A 22,124-nucleotide genomic window follows, 5' to 3' on the forward strand; every position below is an offset into this window, starting at 1 on the left:
TCTGTGTTATAAGTTCAGACACCTCAATCAATATATGTTGTTAGTCTGACATGAACAGCAGAATAATTTTTCATGCAGACAGGATATTAATGATTTACTGTATTCTCAAATGAGGCACTAGTTGAAATCATTAGATATATTTAAAGCTGTTTCTTTTACCTTATGTAAATGAAAAACAAAACAGATTAATAAGAAAACAGAAAATTCGACTGTTGTGTTTGTAGCCTAGACCTTGAGCTTTGCAAAACCACTAAAAAAGTGCCCCTTCATTTCTAATTAATCTCATTTAATACACAATGTGACACATTTTCAGATCATTACATCTTTCTGCTAGGTTTTACATACTTATTTATGTTTATTTCTTTCATGTTACTAATTGTTTTACACGTGATTAATGTATAGCTGTACCAAGTTTAACCACCTGGGGTCAGTATGATGCGCGAGATGCACATATTCAGTTTTAAACATTGCAGAAGAAGACACGATAAGAAAATGGCCGACTGGCAGTGCGGGGATAATTTCCTTATGCTTAGAGCTCAACGTTAAGGAACCCTTGGTTAAAATCATGAACGGTTGCATTTAGCAGATAGGAATAATGTTTAAGAAAGCGAAACGAGCTAACTTCCGACGGAGGAATGAATCCGACGAGGAGGAACAGGAGGAGGGTCGGTCAGTGCCGCCGATATCGTGCGGGCCTGCCGTGGAGGAAATCCCGTTTATGGAGACTTCCATCAGCGTTACTGCAGCCCCTATTAGCACCGATAACTATCACAGCAACGGGTTTCCGGCCAACGTAAACACTTTTAGGCCTGTCAAGAAAGAGAAGAAGGTTAAAGATACGCCTATCATTGCAGCTCCCGTGCCTGGACCCACGAAAGCCAGTTTGCTGAGTTTCGACGATGATGAAGGTAAGCTAGCTTGGAAAACCAGTGCTAAGATAGCTAGCCGGTTAGCTTAGAACCGTTTGTGGTCCTCGCTTGTTTAAATATTGAACGTTGTATTGTTTTGTGTTAGACCGCAGTATTTGCAAACGTTATAAGCTAGCTAGATTAATACTTGCACGGAAATATTGTCACAAATAACTGAACCTGTATGACGTGGATGGCTAACGTGACTCCCCGCGCTCTTTCCCGCATGCTCTGTTTGTAAACAGAAGAAGCCGAGGTGTTCAGAGTGAAGAAGTCCACTCACAGTAAGAAGATTGTCAAACAGCTGAAGAAAGAATACAAGGAGGATTTGGAGAAGACTGGAGTCAAACAGGAAAACAAATCAGGTGCGATATTCTACTGTCATCTATGCTGTCATTTAATACTTTAACCTCCCAACTGACTTTGCATAGGAGGATCACTCAAATTGAGAAGTTGTACAGATATAAATAGGCATCGGAAAGTTTTGCTTAAATATACTTTAACTGTGACTGTAGGGCATATCTAAGCAAATACTAGGACCTCCTGGGGTAAAGCAGCACATGTAGTCATACAACAATATGCATCATATTGCATTCCATCTATAGGAAAGATAAATTCTAATTATCTTCTATACATATCTATGTGTGTCTCCCTCATGAAATCTAATTTATTTGCAAGTAGGGTTACTGTTAGATACTTATGTCAAGGTGTCTGCTTGTTATCAGCACATTTTCTCAGAGGCTTGTCAGCCTCAATAAAAAAGTTTTGCCTGACTTACCATTAAAATTCCCATTGCCTTTATGCTATCAGGTTATCTAAATGGATAGACCTACCCTGTAACATGGAGCACAATATCAACCATCCTTAGAAGCGGTTACATTTTTACAAAGTAAATGTATTCAAAGTTTGTCAGATGTGTTATCCTCTTAGCTCACCTCTCTCTGCAACTGCATTTTTTTTTTCTAGATGCTCCACTTCAGCCTGCGGTTTCAATCAAAGAGGAAGTTACCAGCAGAGCGGGCAGTGAACAGGGGGAGGAAGAAATGGAGGTGGACAGTACTGATGAGCAGCCGGAAGAGGCAAAGGCTCAAGTTGGCCAGGCACAAAGTCAAGTATCCAGGAGCAACAACACTGCATCAACATTCAACACACTTTCCTCTCTGAGCAGCCTGAGACCAGGTAGCTACACAAACACGTTTAATGAATGAGCTCAAACCTAGTTTTGTTAATAAATCTGCACTTGCGTTTTGGTATTTGTACTACAATTACTCATATAGAGACATGTTTGTTTTACTCTAGGGGAGATCCCCGATGCGGCATTCATCCATGCTGCAAGAAAGCGCCGGCAACTGGCTAGAGAGCTGGGTGGTGAAGCGCCTTTGGTAGAGACGGAGACTCCCAAAAAGCGCATGGCGCAAGAAGACCAAGACGCCAGCGACGACGAAGACGAGGATGAGAAGAGGATTCGCTTCAGCGGAGTGAAGAACAAAACCCAGAGACAAAAGATCGCTGAAGAAATAGGTGCAGTAAAATGCTGACTGCTCTTTGATTATATATTCTTATCAATCGGTGTCTAATACATGGACATCCCCTTCACTCGTACAGGTATTGAGGGTAGTGATGATGAGGCGCTGGATACAGGTCAGGATGAGGAGGTGAGCCGCTGGGAGCAGGAGCAGATAAGGAAAGGAATCAGCATACCCCAGGTAAACTACTAAATCTCTGAACACCTGTATAACACTGCTAAATGCTTTTTCGATCTCTCTGTAAATCATTTTTGGTTTGTTTATGTTGGTCTGAAAACACAAGCACACACAACTAATCAAAGAAGTGTGAATGGATTGGTTTGTAGCATGCATCCCTTTAATAATTGGTACTCCTATTAAAAGCATTTTGTTTTCCTTGATTCTAATGACTAGGTCCAAAGCAGCCAGCCAGAGGACAACACGGTCTACTACCAGAACAGCTACGAGACCCAGCCCTATGGCTCCTCCTACAGCATGCCCTTCACCTACAGCACTGTGGTTCAGCAGACTGCCAAGCCCGCTGGCCGAGCAGACAACGGCTCTGTTCACTACGGGACCCCTATTAGCGATCTAACCCCGATATCCATTGATCTGGTAAAGAAACGCCTGCAGGATAGGTAGGTTCAGTGGGTCACTGCAGCAACACCTAATCTGAATCAGTCTTCAGCTCAGCTGCTGCCACCTGTGTGTGCTGTGGTCCTGAAAACCCAGCAAAACTATCCACAGCTGGAAAGGCCTGAGATGAAGTGTTGGCTATGTAGGGGGGTTAATTTAGTCCCCCCTAACAACTAAAAGGAGTGTTTTTGTAACTCATCGTCCCCTGGTTAGAGGTTATCATGATGTCTCAAATGTGCAATTTTCAGTAGTAAGGATTATACTAGCTTTGTTTTCCTCAGCCTGATCTAACTCATCATTACTTTTCTTTCCCTGTGTGTTGTGTGTCTGTAGGCTCAGCCAAATGCGTGCGGGCCACGACGCAAACGCCAGGCGCAACGCACAGATCGAAGAAGACCTGGCTGCCTCTGAGAGCGCCATACAGCAGCTGGAGGGCTCGTCCAATAACAATTCAAATCAATATAAATTCTTGCAAGAGATGCGAGGGTATGTTGGAGACTTGCTTGAGTGTTTCAGTGAAAAGGTAAGGGAGAATTTGTCTGCTGTCTGATTAGCCACTCTCTGTTTTGTGTCAATGTGAGCTCACTGCCTACTTACTGTGGATTTTAAAGGGGTAGAATCTAATAAGAAATCGATATTCTGAATTGAGTGCCATTAAAGTCCTGGTTTTAGTTACTTTTTATAAACCATTAATGCTTTTTAACAGTGCTGACTAACCAATTTGACTGCAAATGAGTCACTTGGATCACTCTCCATGTGTGTCCCAGTTGCTTCACAGCAGCTCTCATTTGAGTCTCAGGCATCATTTTGAGTCTATTATCTCAGCAAGATGCCTTTGCAGCAAAACAAAAAAAAAGATGATGAATTTGATCTTTAAACATCTGCTCATTCCAAAAATACCTAATTTAGTCATTGCATACAAAAGGTGAACTAAGAGAGAATAAATATCCAAATGAATCTGAAGCCAATTTGTTCAAACATAATGAAAGGATGTCTTTACAAACTCTTTTTGCACACCAATAGCTAATACCTAAATGCATGGCTACACAGAATAATTGAATCTTGATCCGGCAGCAGCAGAGCAGCAACCGCACGGAGCAAAGAGAGAGCTGGCCCTCTGTTTCCTCAACATTATTGTCTGTTTTAACCCAATTAGGTGATGGAAACGGCACACTAACCAACCATTTTCAGTATGACAGCATGGAGTGAACACAGTATTAACATATAGACTGGGCTTGATTATTGTTAATGTTGGGTAAAGACCCTCAGCTCTATACTTTGGGGGTTTATACTTCACCAGGCATTTTAATCCTGAAGCATTGGCAGAACAAAAGTCTAAAGTGTCCAAGCTTTCTTTGAAGCCACCCCCACCCCCAGAATTGTAGACTTACTGAGTTTTTACCCAGCACTGGTGATATTTTGGTTCCATTGTTGTGTTGTCCATCATGCTCCTCTTGTCCCTCCAGCAAGACACCACTGTGACTTGGAGCCCCACTTTTTGTTTGGGTCAAAGGTCACAGAAGGCATCATATCTTTCAGGTGCCTGCTGTTCTGGAGTTGGAGGCTGCCATGCACCAGTTACTAAGGCAACGCGCCTCACGACTTGTCCAGAGAAGACAGGATGATATTAAAGATGAATCGTCGGAGTTTGCAAGCCTTTCAAGTCAGTCCATCTTGAAGGTTTTTATGATTTATTTGAACGGCCTCGTTAGTTCTGTGTGTGTGTGAGCGCGCGTGTGCTGTTCACATTCTCATATCCCACCACCCTCTTTATGTTTCCCTCATAAGTATGATTACGGAGTATCGAGGTGTGATTGTGAGCGAGTGAGCATGTGTGCATGTACGTATGAGAACTGCGTTATGTGAGGAGCTGTTTCGGCTGCTCTTTATTGGCCGAGCAATGAGTCTCTTAGTAAAGATAAACACTTTTCTGTCAGTGACTTGTCATCTGTCACTTTCACTGTAAAATGTTGGAAGTTGCTGCCAGGTAAGTGACTAGAAAATGAATGATTTGTAACAAATATGATGTCTTATTGCTTGTGGTCCCCCTTTTAGAAGAGTTAGTTCAATATTCTAAACTGATTCATTCTTTTGAAAACATTTTGTTGCCTATCTCATCTCACTTATTTATTTGAAAGCACTTTAAATCAATCTATTTGACTACTCTATGTTCTCTTGAGATTTTGAAGGCCCAGAATAAAAATGAAGGTTATGGGATGTCTCATCTTGTCATTGCCGGTGCTAACATGGCTCCTGTCTCTTGCAGGTAAAGCTGTCATGGCTCCTAATCTGGACTCATTTGGCCGAGACCGCGCAGTATACCAAGAGAACAGCCGTCAGAGGAGGATAGCAGAAAGAGAAGCACGACGGTATGAAGCATACTGAAAATATGTATTTCCAGGATTCTTAGCATTACAGTTAGGATAATGGTACAGGCTGGGTTGTCACTGTTAGCTGTGTTTTTTTGCTTACCTCACCCCAATGCTGATTCTTGAGCTCTTTGTGCTTTTACATGTAAAATGACAGCCCTAATGGTAGCTTGATTTGGCCATTCAAGTCATTCTAAATTGTGACAATGGGGGATTCCTTTCAGTGACAAACTGTTGACTGTTTATCATAAAGTCTGTCCTTGGTTTTAATGATCTGCCTTTGTGCCTGTGGGTGCAGCACTCGGCGGCGACAAGCTAGAGAGCAGAATGGAAAAAGGGCCGAGCATAAAGAAGGCTTATCATCCGATGATGAGGAGACCTCCACTGACATCACCAGCTTCACCATGGAGAGAGGTACATGGTTAAACTGCTGCATAAATGACACTATCAACCATAACAAGGAGGATTGGCTAAACACAGACACACAGCACATTGGAATTAAAAGTAACTGAAGTCTTTTGTCTCCCGCAGATCGGATTATCAGGGAATGTAAGAAAATATTTGAGGACGTCGTGGAGGACTTCCATTCACTCGACTGCATCAAATCCCATTTCGAAGTGTGGAGGAGAGAATACGCCGACTGCTACAGAGACGCTTACATCGGCCTCTGCCTGCCCAAACTCTTCAACCCTTTAGTCCGTCTGCAGCTGATTACATGGAACCCTCTCGAGGTAAGGCCCGCCTGGGTTTTCTTTTGTTCAACAGCTCCTTTTTAAGAAGACCTTAACTCTGAAATCAACTTGTCTTTCTTGCTCTGCCCAGGCTCAGTGTGCAAACTTTGAGTACATGCTCTGGTTCGAGTCGCTGCTGTTCTACGGCTTCGAGGAGCACAGCGTGCTGCAGAGAGGAGACGGGGATATCAGCTTGCTGCCTGCCATTGTGGAGAAGGTCATCCTCTCCAAATTGACAGGTAGAGTAAACCCACACAGCTGCACCTAGAATACTATGGTCTGCTCGGTATAAATAAGGCAGGCCAGTACAAAGCATGTCATGTGTATTCATGTGTGTATGTGTGTGTCAGTGTTGGCAGAGCAAGTATGGGACCCGCTGTCCAACAGTCAGACAGCCAGGCTGGTGGGCTTCATTCACAGACTAATGAAAAGTTACCCCACTGTGCTGCATGGAGAAAACCGCTACACACAGGTACTGTCATATACACTCTTATTACTTAGAAAAACGAACTATTTCTGGTTCTTGTGGTGTAAGTATTAGCGTCCTGATTCCCTTTTTCTTCTTCTTCATCAGGAGCTTCTGAAAATGATTGTCTTCAGGATCAGGCGGACTCTGGATGAAGACGTCTTCCTTCCACTCTACCCCAAAAAGTGCGGTGCTCCATTATAAACAATACAAGAGTTACCGTGTGTATTTCTTCAGACTGTATGATGAATACTGAAAGTGTGTCTTTACTTTTGTTCAGTGTCTTGGAGAACAAGAATAGCAGTCCTTACTTATTCTACCAGAGGCAGTTCTGGTCCTGTGTGAAGGTATGTTACTTTTTAGAAGTATTAAATGATTTATTAAAATAGTAATCCTCAATAAAGTATTAATGATTAATCTCCCAATACATATATAAGCACATAATATACATTACAGATACAAATGCTGACCGTCCATGACAGTTTGTATCCTTGATATATGTGGTACACTAACCACTGATAATATACTTTTACATTGTGGACATTGACGTTTATACGCTGGTGTGTTTCTGTCCTAGCTGCTGGGCAACATCCTGCAGTGGGAAGGTATCTTGTCAGGTTCCTGTCTGAGGGATCTGGCATTGGACAGCACTCTGAACAGATACATCCTCTCTGCTCTGCAGACCACAGATACAGGGGAGGACAATGTCCCCAAGTGCCAGAAGGTAGGAGTGAGACCACAGCAGTCAAAATGGGTTTTTAGATTTAAACTTGCTTGTTTTTAAAAGATTTTTAAATTACCATCTAGAGCAACAGCCACTAGATGGCAAATCCAGATCCCGAACTGTATTTTAGCGTAGCGACATGTTCGTTTTTACATAACAAGGCAATATTGCAACAAAGTCACTTCTGGGAAGCTGAGATTTCCCTGTTCTGTTGGTTCTTCGTCATCTCCGACTCCTTTTCCTTGGAATATTGCAGCTGCAGGCTCCCTGTAAGCTATGCTGGGTTGTGGTTTTGGTTGCAGGAGAGAGGAAAAACCTGCTTTATGCTTCTTATGATCGAGATCAAAAGCTCATTACCGTAGTTTTTTTTAAATTAAGATTTGAAAATGTGACTTGCAGTAACTTTAAAGTCCTTCTTTTATTATTTAATGCCTGTTCCCATTCCCCAACATTGTCAAAGGTTGGGAGAGTAGCTGACATTTTTTGCCACCTGAGAATGGGGAACTGATGTATCTATACTTTATAACAGAAGCCTCGCAGGAGTCTTAATTTCACGAACGCCCGCAGTGGAGGAGCAGGTGTCTCAGTTGGTCGACAGTAGCCGTTAAACAGTGTGATGCAGAGCCGGCGTTAATCTCCTCCTTGTCGTTCTTGTGTTTCAGGTGGTGGAGTGTTTGCCCGTGCAGTGGTTCTCTGTACTGAAGGGCCAGCAGACGTTGCCTCAGTTGGAGCCGTTTTGTCGCTACCTCGCTCACTTGGCCAGCTCATTTCACCGCGGCAGTTTGGGCGGGTCTGAATTGGAACGGCGCTCTGCCAAGTAAGAAGCTCTGCAAATACAGTTTATCTGTCAAAATTGGGAAAGTGGAATTCAGTAATTGCTCCATCTGCTGGCATCTTATGGAAGGTTCTGAGAAAGGCATATAGTGGAAGAGAGAGGGTTTGTTCAATAAGGGGTTTTGTCCATACTGCTTGTAATATAAGTGATTCTGCCAACAGGGACCTAATCAGAGAGGTTGTGAAGATGTTGGGCCAGATGAATGCTCTGGACCACATCATCAGCGTGGCAGCCGAGCATGGCATTAAAGACATCAAGCCACTCTTGGAAGCAAAGTCGTAGACGAGGACAATCGACTTTTCTTTTTCTTGAAGTTGCCGAACACATTTGAAGCTCTTGGAACACTTAAGTTGGATTCTTTGAAAAAGTGAAATAAGTAAAAGTAGGTGCTACCTTGCCTAAAAAAAAGAAGGTCAAATTCTTTGGTGTACATATTGTGAATAATGTATAGAAATGTTTGCTCGTATACTCTACATTGATGCTGAAATGAGGCCGTATATTGTCAGCTAAACAACACTGCTTGGTTATACTGGTGACAATATTTTAAATGCATTATTTATTCGGAGTAAACGATTGTTGATACAATTTGCTGGCATATGTTCATCTAAACTGATACCGTATTCTCCTTGGCTAGCTGTAGAAACTGCTTAACCCAGCCCCCCTTTATTTGCCTTGCATACTAGTTTTCCATGTGTGCCATGATAACTTTCTAACTGGCCATAAGGAAATCCTAAAACTAATTCAAATCGACAATCAGGTGCCTGTCAGTACTCTGAGGGAGAGTAGGTATGGTTGTTCTTTGATCTCCACTTCACCCTACAGTTCCACTGTTTCACCTACAGACTGCCCCGACGACCCCCCCACAACCATGCTGAGAGCTTTGTATTCAGATTTGTAAGAACTTTGTTTTAGCATTTTTTTTGCCTGTGAATAAACTACTCATTTAAATGACTGCTGTCTCCTTGCCATTTCTTTTAAAACGGAAAACATACAACAATATTTCCAATGCTCTTTAATTTAAAATGTTTTTATTTCTCCCCAAAAGACTGAAAAAATGCCTTCATTTGAACTTTTAATCCATGTGAAACCATACTCGGGAACTTGATGCTGATTGTCAGGCAGTTGCCAATGTGTCGTTGGTCACTAAATAAGATAGAGGGTAATGGCTATTGCACAACTGTAATGGTAAGTAGCGGGCGGGGCTGCTTGTTTTGCCTCTGGATCCCCCTCCTCCATGTCAACGAATAAAACAGCAACCCGAAACCTTTAAATTCCTCCACCACCTGTATACAGAGACAGGACTTTGCGGACCTACTGTGTGGACGCTGCTTTGCTTCAAGCTCCAATATTTATACTTTAAGGAAGTCCCTATCTTGGATCACTGCTTCATGCGCTCTCGCGGGGTCCTCAAGGTAAAGAGCTCATCTTACAACGTTGCATTATGCTAAATGTTTGAGCAGTTCGTAATTAATAACTGTCTAGAGTCTGTGATCCTATTTTGATAGGGTCCAGGGGATGCACAAATGGGCAACACTTTATCGTGCGTAAAGTTGAGTGGTGCGTAAATACACGATACGACCATGCTCTAAACCACATGCTCGTTTCGCTCAGACCCCATTTTACGCTTCATAGTGAGTGCTACTGTTTCCCGCAGCATTTGAATGTGGTTTGACAAGCTAGAGAAATGCTACAGCCTTGTGTATTTGTTATTTTCACACAACTCCGTGCCAGACCATGTAGAATCACCCATCCTTAAGTAAAGTCTGTACATTTAAAGGGAACTAAAAGTCCATTAGCCTTAACCATGGGTGTAATTTGAGAGAAATTATCCCTGGGGTGTGTTAAGGCTGGCTTTGACTACGTGAGGGGCTGTAGTGAAGGCAGTTTAAGGAGGGCTGGTGATGCATGGGTGAGGTAGTAGCTGTGGGATTTGGATTAGGGATGCAACTCGACGGAACTCAAAAACCGTTCTGAAATCAGCCATGAGAGGTTTACACCAGTGTGTGGGGGGATGGTGGTGAATGTAGTCTGGAGTGAAGGCAACAAGTGGCCACACATTGACATGCAGAGCAAGCCGCAACTCAGAAGTTGTGGAAAATGTGGTCACTCACAGAAAAGGAAAAGCTACTTAAGGAGAACGAAATGACGCTGTGCCTTAACACTTATATTTTTTCAAGCTGAAATGTGAAAACTCAGCTTCAGGTTTTAATTATTGGATCGATGAATACCATCAAAAGAAAGGTGAAATCTATTGTAGCGTGAGAATAATGCGCAAGAGCAGAGTCAATCATAAGTGATAGAAAGCTTGCACAGTGTTCAAGTCTGATGGATAGCTTGATGGTGTTAGGAGGACTAAGCCTGCCTCAGCCTAATTTGTTCCCTAAAGACTTTTGGCAAATGAAAAACAACCGATTTAAATACAAGATAAGCACACTCATTTAAAACGTCTGACAAGATATAATTAACTTCAACATTTGCAACTGGTTTTATATTCTAAGGTTCTCTGTATTTTAAGGATGACTCAATAACAAGAGTTGACCTTTTAGATCTACGTGGCAAGACCAGTTCTAGTTGGTCTAACTTTAGCTGGTCTGAAAGTGGGACACTAGCGTGCAGGTTGCTGAGCACGGGGCTGTGTGTGTAGCGGATACAGATGCACTGTAGGGTGGCTCAACGGCTCTGGGGTGGGTGCTTTCCAGGTTCAGGAGATTCATATTTCCTTTTGCTGCATATCCACACTACATGTTAGCCGGTACAATTAGTAATACCGGCATCATTTTTCTCAGAATAGTGTTTTAATTGTTGTTTATATTCTCAGATTCAGGTTATTTGTTTGCCATTAACTTGCTAGAGCTGTGTGTAAAATGTGAGCAACTGTAGATGCAGTAAATAGATTCCAGTGTATACAAAACATGGATCAGGGACTTGATACGATGTCAGGTAGTACACACATTCATGCTTGGGAAATGAAAGGATAATCCAGTGTTAAAAAGAGATATCATTTAATGTTGTTTTATTTTTTATGCTTGTAGGTCCCGAGTTGTTTGCTTAAGAAGTAAAGGGCATTGTGTGTTTTAGCATCATTGTTAAAATATCTTTGTACACGAGATGAAAGTAGCTATAGCGTTAGTGGTTATTTCTCTGGTCAGTCTGAAAGAAGAGACTGAAAAAACACAAGTTATTAGTTGTTGGACAATAAATCCATCTTTTTTTAGGGTCAAGACTTGGCTACCTATGACTTTGCTTTATCCTGACACAGTCACTGACAGGCATTTTGAAATCCAAACGCACTAAAAGACCAAGGTGACCCAGTAAGTCATGTGGTCAGTCTAACAGCAACACATCACTTCGTTTACATGTGCCACTGCAGACCTAAAGGTACAATATGTGCATGTTTGCTTGGTAGTTGGAGGAATTAGTGCCTTTCTTGCTGCATGGGATGGAAACATACATTGGAAATGTCAACAAGCAGCATTCAACACTCCATGGTTGCATGCCGTTCTTTCTCCTCAGTGAACCCAAGTCAGAAAGCAGTGCCCTCAGTTAGCTGGACACATATCATGAGTGCATGTGAGCAGCTGCTTATAGCTGAACTGAATGACCCGAAAACAGTAAAACCATCCACCAACACAGTGGAAAAAATGGGGATGAAGGGTATAGCTGCTTTTCAGTGACTTGCTGCAGGTCTGTGTTCCTGCCTTTCTTCTGCTTTCAACAAATGCATTTAACGAAACGTCTACATTCAAATTAGTTATGTTGTAGGGAAAGCAATAAAAAAGAGTCCCTGGCTTTCTTAATGTCAAACAGTGTCGTGTTCATGGTTTACTTTGATTGGTTCTAAAGGATCACACCCCTGTTCACCCCCTCCCACTGACCAACACTGCCTCTGCTTTCTGCAGTTCCCATCTGCTGTACTCTCTCTGCCAGAACCCTTTTAAACCGACATCATGTCAGGTATATGTGTTTTACAAAAGGGGGCGATGCTTTCTAAGTTGGAACTTTGTTGGGCTTAAATACCAATAGTTTTAAACTTTGGTATTTATTCCTGGGGTGTTACCCAGTACATGTCAATACAGTTAATTCATGCAGATCATGCATGTGTAAATGTATGCACTTTGATGCATGACTGACATTGACGCATGTCAGTATGAACAGGTTTGTCTGGATGAAGTATTAGGGCTTGCCCTTTGTCATTCCTGTAACAGAAACAACTTTTTTGAAATGTTTGTTACTATAACCAGCTGCAACTCTGTGATTATATAAGAGTTTAAAGGATCATAACTGTAAAACACTTTTAGCAAGGTTTTCACGATCACCTATCTCATACTAAAGTTTGAACGTGTGTGCATGTGCTGCTTGGAATAGCCAAGCCATGTGATTCCTCCAGCTTCTATTTCAGAACGGCTGCTGTCAGAAGCTCTGCAGTCTTTATGCCAACTTGAAGATTAGTTAACAAATACATAATTTAATCCCTCTATTTGTCATCGTTCTTTCAAACTTTCTGCTCAGATCAACAGGTCAAGCGTATCTGTAGGTGCTTTTGAGTAAGTACTCCATGTATTTTCTGATTCGGTCATGCAGGAATAGGTTATTGTCATTTTGACATTGATCTGCAGCATTGGCATTTTTAACTTTGCCTGAAACCCATGGGGTTGTATGCAATAGTCAGTTTTTGTGCATGCATGTGTGTGCTTGTTCCTGTAAGTGCTTTATGATAACCCTGGTCATTGAATAGTATTTTTATTTTCTGCTTATGTCCATGACCTTCCCTTTACAATATTGTGGCAAATGAGCCCTCTTAATTCATTCAGCATTATGCCCTAGTTCTTTTTCTGGTTTAAAGGAAACCATCAATAGATAGGCCTAAAATATCGTCACAATAACATGATTTAGTTTGGAAGTATAAAAAAAATATTGTGATATTTTATTTTCTCCTTATCTACCAGCTGTAGTCATGACAATGAGCTCCTTATTTACCCGTAACCATATACTGTATGTAACCAAGCAGAACAAAATGCAGTACCAAATGCACTAATTACTCAAAACATTTCAATGAGATGTGTATTAAAAAAGGTCAACAACTATTGAGTATCACAAAGCCATGTTTCCTTAAAAACAAAGCGAATGTATTTCATTTTCTTCCAATCTACTAAAAGATTAACCAATAATGCGAAAGTATTAAAGATGCATGATCATGTTGCAGGCTGCTCATGATTGCCGGTATTAGATAGTATACAACATGAGAATCTGAACCTGTGTGATTCTTACCACTCCATCGCAAAAAACGTCCAGCCAGCTTTATTCCCGACACTGTGCACACAATTTCATCCTGTAAATGGAAGAAGCTAAACTGAATAACCTCTGACTTATTTTATTGTTAGTTTGATTTTATTATTGGTTAAGATGTGGTGCAACAAGAAATGATTGTTTCAGTAGCACTGGCACTATGGGTTCTCCGTGGTTCGCAATGTCGTTTTTTTTATGTAGAGGACTTTATTTTATTTAGTGGGTCAATCAAGATTCAATTCAAGTTCAAACATGGTTTTGTATTTCATTTTCTTAAAGTAACCGTTATAGGTAAGGAAGTATGCCATGCATACCAGAGTGTATTGTAAACAAAAGCTGTGTTGGTGTTTATGTAAGACAGTTTCCTAGCACAGTAGATCTATACCGTAGATCTATACCCCTGCAAATTCATGCTAAAAATATTCATTGTATTGGACATTTATAAAACTCCAAATATATATGTTCTATATGTGATCTAATAGGCCATGCTGGAAAGTTGTATCTGACGCTGAATGTTTTCTCCCAAGAAAAAAAGGCCTGAAAGTTTGTCACCTTAGCTTAGCCTTATGTGGAATTTTCCATGATGGGTGACCTGACTGTTGCACTGTCCACATCAGATGACCTTTTCTGGATTTGTGTCCTCGTGTGGACGGCTGCCATTATCTTCAAATGTGGTAATGTTAAGCTGCTGCATGTCACCCATTCAATTCCCTGAGCTCTCTTTCTCTGGGAAATACCCCTGGACTTCTGCCAAACCTCCACAACTTCACTTGCATTGCATGAGGACATTGTTTATGCCCCCTCCTCTCCTACTTTTCCCTTTCTGCTCCTCTGTCCACCCTCCATATTTTTTTCCCTCCATGATATCAATTATTACCACTTAGAGCTCAGTGCTGCAGAATGTGCAAGACTTGATGGATAGACATCAACTTTACTTATTTAGAAAAGGTGTCTGACAGTTGTTCCTTCATCAATAGGGTAGACATAGTTTCAAACTGTATTGGCTGCTCAATAGAGAGCTGTCCCTGTATTTACTGTATGACCCAAAGCAGGGGTAAATGGAAAGAGTCTTGGTAGGTTTCGTTTTTTCTGCTATTTGTTGGAGTGATGCAGTTTGACGATCCTCCAAGGCATTTTTCAAGACATTTTTTTCTGTGTTGTGAGTCCTGATTCTCTTTGTGTAGAACAATCTGTTCGAGGGCTCTGTCTGGTCTCCTGTAAGTGGCGTTGCGTAACACATGTCAGCAATGCATCCAGCAGTAAGATGGATTATCCCAATAGGCCTCTGTGTTTTTGGCTAGCAGTCGAACATTGTGGATTTCTGTTGCATTATGTAACAACCCAGGAAAAGAAGGTTCTACTTACAAGTGTGTCAACTCAAGCCCAACACACACATTCCCCTCAAGGGCAACACTTAACCACTGTGTGACTTGTGTTTATTGAAAGACTGAAAATAAAGTCCTGTGCTTATTTAAAGCACACACATCCTAACGTTAAGAGGTACTTTAAATCACTCTCCGTCATCTTTTCCTACTCCTTTGCCTCCCATTAGGGTGTGTGTGTGACTTCTCCCTCTGCCCCCTGTGACCCCTGTGTCCTGGTTGACCTTCGCCCCCTCCCCTCACCTCCCTGAGGCCGCACTGAGATCCATGGCGGTGGAGAAGCTCCTGGGTTTCGGGAAGCAGTTGCTGAGGGTGAAGGTGGTGGACTGTAACACTGAGGACTCCCATCTGTGCCGATGCCTCAACACTTTCGACCTGGTGGCCCTGGGTGTAGGCAGCACGCTAGGCGCTGGCGTCTACGTGCTAGCCGGCGCTGTTGCAAGAGAGAATTCAGGTACGTTGACTTTTCTGCAAACAACTAAAATATGTCAGGTTAGATACATGTTAAAACTCCTAATCATATCAAATATTGTTCCCCCCATAGGTCCTGCGATTGTGCTGTCTTTCCTGATAGCAGCGTTAGCTTCAGTGTTAGCCGGTCTGTGCTACGCTGAGTTTGGAGCCCGTGTTCCCAAGACAGGCTCAGCTTATCTTTACTCCTATGTGACTGTTGGGGAACTCTGGGCCTTCATCACTGGGTGGAACCTCATCCTCTCCTATATCATTGGTAAACATCACAAACAATTCTTTTGTTGTTGTTTGTTCTCCTGCAATAGTTTCAGACATCACAGATTCTTTCTCTATGTCAGGGACTTCCAGTGTGGCCCGAGCATGGAGCGCTACCTTCGACGAGTTGGTTGGGAAGCGCATCGAGCAGTTCTACAGAGAGAACATGTCCATGAATGCACCGGGTATATTAGCAGAGTACCCTGACATGTTTGCTGTTCTCATCATATTCACCCTCACAGGTTGGTCGTTCTGCCCCTTTTCTTCTATTTTCAATTAAATTCCACATTGACAATACTTCATCTTTGCCTGTACCCACTGTTTCAATCTTGTATTTTGAACTTTGCAACATTGCTGCAGTGGCAGATATTCACTCTAGATACTTGATTGCCAAACTTAAGTACAAAACTTGTCTAACAAGTACATTCTCTTCATCAATCAAGATCTCTTTTTCTGTTTCCTCTCCATGTCTTCTCCACTTCTCAGCTCTGCTGGCATTTGGAGTCAAAGAGTCAGCGATTGTGAACAAGGTCTTTACGTGTATAAACGTCCTTGTCTTGATGTTCATGGTGATCTCTGGCCTGGTCAAAGGTTCTATGAAAAACTGGCAACTGGACCCTGAAGAGATCCTACACGGCAATTATACCAGTATCTCCAGTCTCAAGTAAGAACGTGTTCATATCCTCGCTTCTTTCACATATCCAAGATGTTCCGATGTACTTTTAATCCTTACTTTATTTTCTCGTCAGTGTGACAGAAAGTCTTCCAACCAAAGAGAGTATAGGAAAAGGAGGCTTCATGCCATTTGGTTTCTCAGGTGTCTTGTCCGGAGCTGCGACCTGCTTCTATGCCTTTGTCGGATTTGACTGCATTGCTACCACAGGTCAGTGCTGGTTGAAAGCAGAAAGCTTTCACTCTGTTGGCCCTTTTCTTCTCTTGTTCCACTTCTCGTATTCCTTTATCCTGCCTCATGGGTATGTTTTAGTTCAATGGGGATGATGTAACTAAATCTGGAGTTGGGACCCTTTCCATCTTAAGCTTGTCTAAACATCCTCGAGTGTTACATAAGAGATGCAGGGCAGAGTGAAAAGATTCAATTTAGTGCTTCCGGCTCAATTTTGCTCTCGGTGGAATTCAAAGCACTGATGGAGCGTAAATAATGATCTGGGGTTTGGGATGGAACAAGATGTTCCCCATATCTTTTCTCGACACTGTGCAGATCTACACCTGTGAATGGGTATATGTGGTTTCACACTTGTTCTGTTTAATCAATTTAAGGCCTCTTGAGTTGAAAAAATCGAAGAGATTCTTCCAGTTTGCCTGCTCTCTGGCCCCCTGGCTTCTCCCACCCCTCTGGTTCCTAGATTCTTATTGGTTAACGCGACATTAACCCTGAATGATTGCTTGACTTTGTCTTGTTGTGGCATGTATGTTGCATACATTCTCAGGGAGGCCTAAACCATTATATCATGTGTGTGAATGTGTGTGTGTGTGTGTGTGTGTGTGTACTCTGGCTACACAGAGTTAAGTTGACATGTAGCCATCATCCCCTCCCCCTCCACACACACACTCATAGGCGTGCATCCATACAACTGTTACCACTGTTATGCATATGAGCCCCGACGTTCCAATAATCTGCGCCGATCAGTAGCTGTCACTTATCATGGTCAATGTTGTAGGAGAACATCCAGACTGTGTTATACACACTCCATCATCGCGTGTAATTTTACTGCAGAACAAGACTTGTTCGCCAGTTGCATAATCACCTGCAGTCGAATAGTTGGGTGTTTCAGTCTTGTGGGTGCACAGGAAAAATAAGCTCCTTGTTCAGTTTCCACATTTACTCAATTCTGCCGATATCCCCATAAAAGAGTGTAAGGTGTTTACAAGTGGCTCAAACCTCTTAACAAAGTGTCAAAAGTAAATTGGCAACAAAAAAGAAGGGAGGAAAGTTGTGCTGATGTAATAACAGAACTTTGCACAAGTTACTGTTTTAGAAAATGGAAAGTCTCCAACATGTATGCAGTTAGTCGCCCTGCATCTTCTGTTGCTGACTTCCTGTGAGGTCCTTTATTTGATAGTAGATATGTGTAGCACTGCCCAATGTTATTGAGCATTTGATCATGCAGATTTGTGTCTTGGAAAAACATTTAACTGTGCCTTTTGCCCTCAGGTGAAGAGGTGAAGAACCCCCAGAGAGCAATCCCGATCGGCATCGTGTCCTCCCTGCTCATCTGCTTTGTGGCATACTTTGGTGTTTCTGCTGCCCTCACTCTCATGATGCCTTACTACCTGTTGGACGGCAAAAGCCCTCTGCCTGTGGCTTTCAAATATGTGGGCTGGGGAGGAGCCAAATACGCTGTGGCTGTAGGCTCTCTTTGTGCTCTGTCTACAAGGTAAGCAGTTACACACACCTGCGTTAGTCTGTTGGTAGCGTGACATGCATGCTCATGTGATCCTGTTCTCTCTCTCGCTGATAGACATGCAGTCACGCGAACACATATACGTTCCTGTGTGTGTGTGTGCGTGTGCGTGCTAGTGTGTGTGTGTGACTATGTGAATTTATATTTAACTTCAGAAGACATTTGGTCCCTTGACTAAAAATAAGACCACTGCTAAGAATATATTGTACAATCAGTGTATGGATGTGATTACGCAACTCATTTCCCCAAAGGCCACCACATCGTTTTTTTAAATATAAGTTTCAAATGGTTTTATAATGGTGGGGTTCAGGAACATACAGTAGCTTTTATTTTAAGATTCTCTATTTCCAAATGTGTGCATACTATTTCTAAGGTAGATTTAATGTCGTACTCAGATGTGTACTTTGATGTTAAACATTTTACTGCGTGCATCTTTTATTTTCATTGTATATTCGAGGTATAATCCACAGTATGTCATGTTACGTAAATGTACTGTATGTTTTTACTGGTGTCTTTGAGCTGGTGTCTCTATTCATGTATGTTTCATGGCTGTCTGGTTGGTGTAAGTGTGGATACTTTATATCCTGGTCTTCCCCCTGGTAGCCCGCTTGGTGCTAAGTTCCTTATGCCCCGTGTGATCTGGGCTATGGCCGACGGTGGGCTGCTTTTCAAGTTCATGGCCGAGATCAGCCCCCGCACCAAAACCCTGCTAACTGCAACCCTCACCTCTGGCGTAGGGGCAGGTGAGACACTAACACGCATGTTTTAAAACAGCATCCATTTTAATGGAAGCTTCTTTTCACGCTGCAGGGCTGAGCTGCGCTGGGATGAAAATGCTCTGGCCTGCTGATTGCAGGGTATATTGTAACTGTGTTTTGAAGAAACCTGCCAACAGCACTCCAGCATGAAAAGGGCATGACTAACTGTCATGGTCAGGTCTCTCTGTAGTTGGTTGAGGCCGTCCTGGTTATTTCTTGTAATTTTATTATCATGGGTCAGGTCTTACCCTCAAAGTGATTTTTTTCCCTACTGTGTAAACTCCAAACTAAACTCCTTGCGGAAGTAACCAAAATGTATGAGACAAATGGAAAGTGACCAGATGTGGATCACAATATTTGTTATATCAGGTGAACACATTTTGCATGCTGACATTAGAATATCGTTTGTCCAACATCATGCTCCTGTTACTCTACAGTGCAGCTAGTCTGAAATCCCTCTGCATGTTCTTCGCTCCCACCCTAATCTGCAACTCCTATCTCACCAATCATATGTTTCCTTTTGCTAATTCTTCTCCCTTGTCCTCTGCTGACCTCTTTCAATGTTTCCTTTGTCCTTGTTCCTCTATCTTACACTTACAACTATCATCCCAATCTGATGTTTTCCTCCTCAGTCTGTTGGGTTCCATGTTCCCCCTACCCCGCATCATCTTTGCCATGGCTCGGGATGGCCTGCTCTTCTCCTTCCTTGCCCGTGTCAGCGAGAGAAAATCCCCCATAAACTCCACTATGGCCGCCGGGGTCATGTCTGGTAAGATCTATTTTAATACGTTACAGAGGAAGGTTCTCACTATGAGCTGCATTTGTGACTTTAACGCTGTACACCTACATATCTGTGAGGTTGCTCTACACATGCTAACATGCTAATGGTTCAGAGATATAATGTTAACCATGTTAACTGTCTAGATTCAGCATGGTAGCTAGCTAGCATCTTTATGGAAAATCAGAGGATCATCTTGAAAACATATTACAGTGCTGTCAATGTTGTCTTCTTAGGAGTTCAAACTAATCTAATCTTTCCACTTTCTTTCTCTCTCTTTTTATTTTCTTGCTGTTTGAAGCTATCATGGCCTTTTTGTTCGAACTGAAGGACCTGGTGGACCTGATGTCAATAGGGACCCTGCTGGCCTACACATTAGTGGCGGCCTGTGTATTGGTGCTCAGGTCAGTGGGGGGGGGGGGGGGTTTAACCTAGGAAACAGAATCAGGGAAACAGATTGATTTTGGAGTTGATTCCTTGACCAGCTTCCTGTTTCCACATGTTTATATCTTTTTTAAGCAACACTGAAAACCCAGCCCTGCATTCTTGTTTAACTCTGTTTCATACTCTGTTAATTTACTTACTAGACAAAGTATGACTTCAACAGCTGTTGCTTTAAATTAATATGCAGCTAACATTACTCTATAATTGACAACTCATAAACAGTGCACTGTACATGCTCTATTTCTCTAAGGTACTATCTAGTAAAGTCGCGATGACAACACATCTAATTGTTTGTTTGTTAATGTTAGGTATCAGCCTGAGCTGGTGTATGAAATGGCTAATACCCAGGATGAGGGGGAGCAGAGCGACCGCATCAGTGTCCCCAGTATGGGCATCCTGCCTGGAATGGAGCAGAGGTTCAGCTTCAAGACCCTCCTGTTTCCAGACAACACTGAGCCGTCCACACTGTCGGGCTTCTCTGTCAACATCTGTACCTCTATCATGGGTAGGATATCGCAGATTCAGCGGATTCATTCAAATATCCTTTTACTGAGCACTGAGTGTTAAAGTAAGTCATTTTAAATAATATTATTATGTATGTGCTTTTGCAGGAACGTTGATCCTGGCGTTCTGTATACTGGCGGTGCAGGGAGGCACTGCTGCGTGGAACATTGTAGCCCTCAGCGTCATCTTCATGGTGTGTCTCCTCCTCACCTTCATCATCTGGAGACAGCCTGAGAGCAAGACAACACTTTCATTCAAGGTTTGATTCCAGAAATACAACCTTCGGGCATCAAAAACAGACATTTTTGAATCGTGCCATAACATTTATTGCTTACAATGTCTCAACAGAGGTTTCCATGTTTCATTTTTACATTTCACTCTTTAGGTCCCTCTGCTACCCTTCATTCCAGTGATCAGCATGTTCGTGAATGTTTACCTGATGATGCAGCTGGACAGAGGAACTTGGATACGGTTTTCTGTCTGGATGGCAATAGGTAGGTAGTCTCTCTACTTCTATCACCTTGTCAGGAACTATGTTGAATCCCTTTAGGGAGACTTGTTGTGCCCATTTTTTAAGGTTCATACCTGCATTTGAGTTTCTATCAGAAAATGTTTACATGCTTTAATATCAGACCGTCGGTAAGAATGTAGCCTGGGAATCGCTGTCATACACTGTCAGCAATTTCTACCTATATTTATATTGCATAATTGTGATGTCACAATCATATGGAAGTTAAGACGGCTGGATAAAGCATCACCCTGCTCATACACTCTGACTGATTACCTTAACTTCTTTTGCTTTAGTAGCTCTAAAAGGTCAAACCAAAAAGAGCCAGCCTTATGTCGTCATTCTATTGGACCACAGTTGCAAGCTGTAACTGTACTGAAACCTGTCCTCAATGGCTTTTTTTTGGGTAGGTTTCGTGATCTACTTCTGCTACGGCATTCATCACAGCGTTGAGGGCGCTCTGTCCCGCTCGTCTCCAGGCACCGAGATGAACGGTTTCAAGGACAACAATGATTCACAGGCCAGGTCCCATGAAAAAGAGGCCTTCCTGCACAATGGTATTGATGGCGACGAAGAGGACGATGGAGATTTGTAAGAAGCATTTTAACGTGCTGTGTAGATTTCAAAACTCCCCCAACGCAAGTCTGTCTGCATAAGAGTCTTGTAGACGACCCCCCGTCATTACTTCCTTTTTGTGAAAGCAATGATAAATAACTTTGACCTAAAATTCACACAACTGTGAACTTTGCCCAGACTACTGGGTAGAAATTCAGAAAACTGCCACCTCGGCGCTCCTTAAGCCATATTTGCCATGTATTATTTTAGTATTTTTTAATCGGCTTTTTACCCTTTTTGCATGGCCTTGAGCTTGAACTATAGCTTGGCTGTCTGAGGGGGGAGGGCTCATGATGGACAAGGCACATTCTAGTGTTTCATGGAGCTTTAAGGTCCGGCTTACATTGTTGGCAGGAGGACGATGTGAATATGTGTTGCAGCTTTCGTATGGGTGCCAGAAAGTTTAACTGGTTTGATTTTCTTTCTTATATAATAATTACTCTACCATCTACATGTTTCACAGTCAGTAATACATACAGCCTGGTACCAAATGCTATATTTTCAAAAACCTGACAACTCTCTGCCA

At 42.3% G+C, this 22,124-nt stretch overlaps 2 protein-coding genes across 3 annotated transcripts in view; both read left to right on the forward strand.

The window, feature by feature from the left end:
- The first annotated feature begins 483 nt into the window (after nucleotides 1-483).
- paxbp1 (PAX3 and PAX7 binding protein 1) lies at nucleotides 484-9,125 on the forward strand. Its single transcript, XM_063895690.1, has 18 exons — nucleotides 484-908; nucleotides 1,154-1,273; nucleotides 1,875-2,087; nucleotides 2,208-2,429; nucleotides 2,514-2,614; nucleotides 2,828-3,051; nucleotides 3,383-3,572; nucleotides 4,589-4,712; nucleotides 5,316-5,418; nucleotides 5,717-5,832; nucleotides 5,950-6,149; nucleotides 6,241-6,388; nucleotides 6,500-6,621; nucleotides 6,724-6,800; nucleotides 6,896-6,962; nucleotides 7,193-7,339; nucleotides 8,002-8,156; nucleotides 8,336-9,125. Exons 1-18 carry the CDS (start codon nucleotides 596-598, stop codon nucleotides 8,454-8,456), a joined length of 2,763 nt encoding a protein of 920 aa, XP_063751760.1. The 5' UTR covers nucleotides 484-595; the 3' UTR covers nucleotides 8,457-9,125.
- A 307-nt stretch (nucleotides 9,126-9,432) lies between these two features.
- slc7a1a (solute carrier family 7 member 1a) overlaps nucleotides 9,433-22,124 on the forward strand; it is a 13,705-nt gene continuing 1,013 nt past the window's right edge. Inside the window, exons 1-13 of one of the 2 annotated variants that reach the window (XM_063895986.1) lie at nucleotides 9,433-9,586; nucleotides 15,013-15,296; nucleotides 15,387-15,569; nucleotides 15,652-15,810; nucleotides 16,055-16,232; nucleotides 16,318-16,451; nucleotides 17,742-17,964; nucleotides 19,382-19,518; nucleotides 19,829-19,931; nucleotides 20,280-20,476; nucleotides 20,583-20,734; nucleotides 20,861-20,969; nucleotides 21,394-22,124. The exon at nucleotides 21,394-22,124 is cut by the window's right edge and continues 1,013 nt beyond it. In XM_063895986.1, coding sequence (XP_063752056.1) covers nucleotides 15,110-15,296; nucleotides 15,387-15,569; nucleotides 15,652-15,810; nucleotides 16,055-16,232; nucleotides 16,318-16,451; nucleotides 17,742-17,964; nucleotides 19,382-19,518; nucleotides 19,829-19,931; nucleotides 20,280-20,476; nucleotides 20,583-20,734; nucleotides 20,861-20,969; nucleotides 21,394-21,578 — 1,947 coding nt within the window. In that variant the 5' untranslated portion in view covers nucleotides 9,433-9,586; nucleotides 15,013-15,109 and the 3' untranslated portion in view covers nucleotides 21,579-22,124. Of the gene's footprint in view, nucleotides 9,587-12,584; nucleotides 12,719-15,012; nucleotides 15,297-15,386; nucleotides 15,570-15,651; nucleotides 15,811-16,054; nucleotides 16,233-16,317; nucleotides 16,452-17,741; nucleotides 17,965-19,381; nucleotides 19,519-19,828; nucleotides 19,932-20,279; nucleotides 20,477-20,582; nucleotides 20,735-20,860; nucleotides 20,970-21,393 lie in introns of those variants that run through there. The other variant, XM_063895987.1, reaches the window with a different exon arrangement.

This window comes from Eleginops maclovinus, chromosome 11, assembly GCF_036324505.1.
Source record: "Eleginops maclovinus isolate JMC-PN-2008 ecotype Puerto Natales chromosome 11, JC_Emac_rtc_rv5, whole genome shotgun sequence".
Lineage (NCBI taxonomy): Eukaryota > Metazoa > Chordata > Actinopteri > Perciformes > Eleginopidae > Eleginops > Eleginops maclovinus.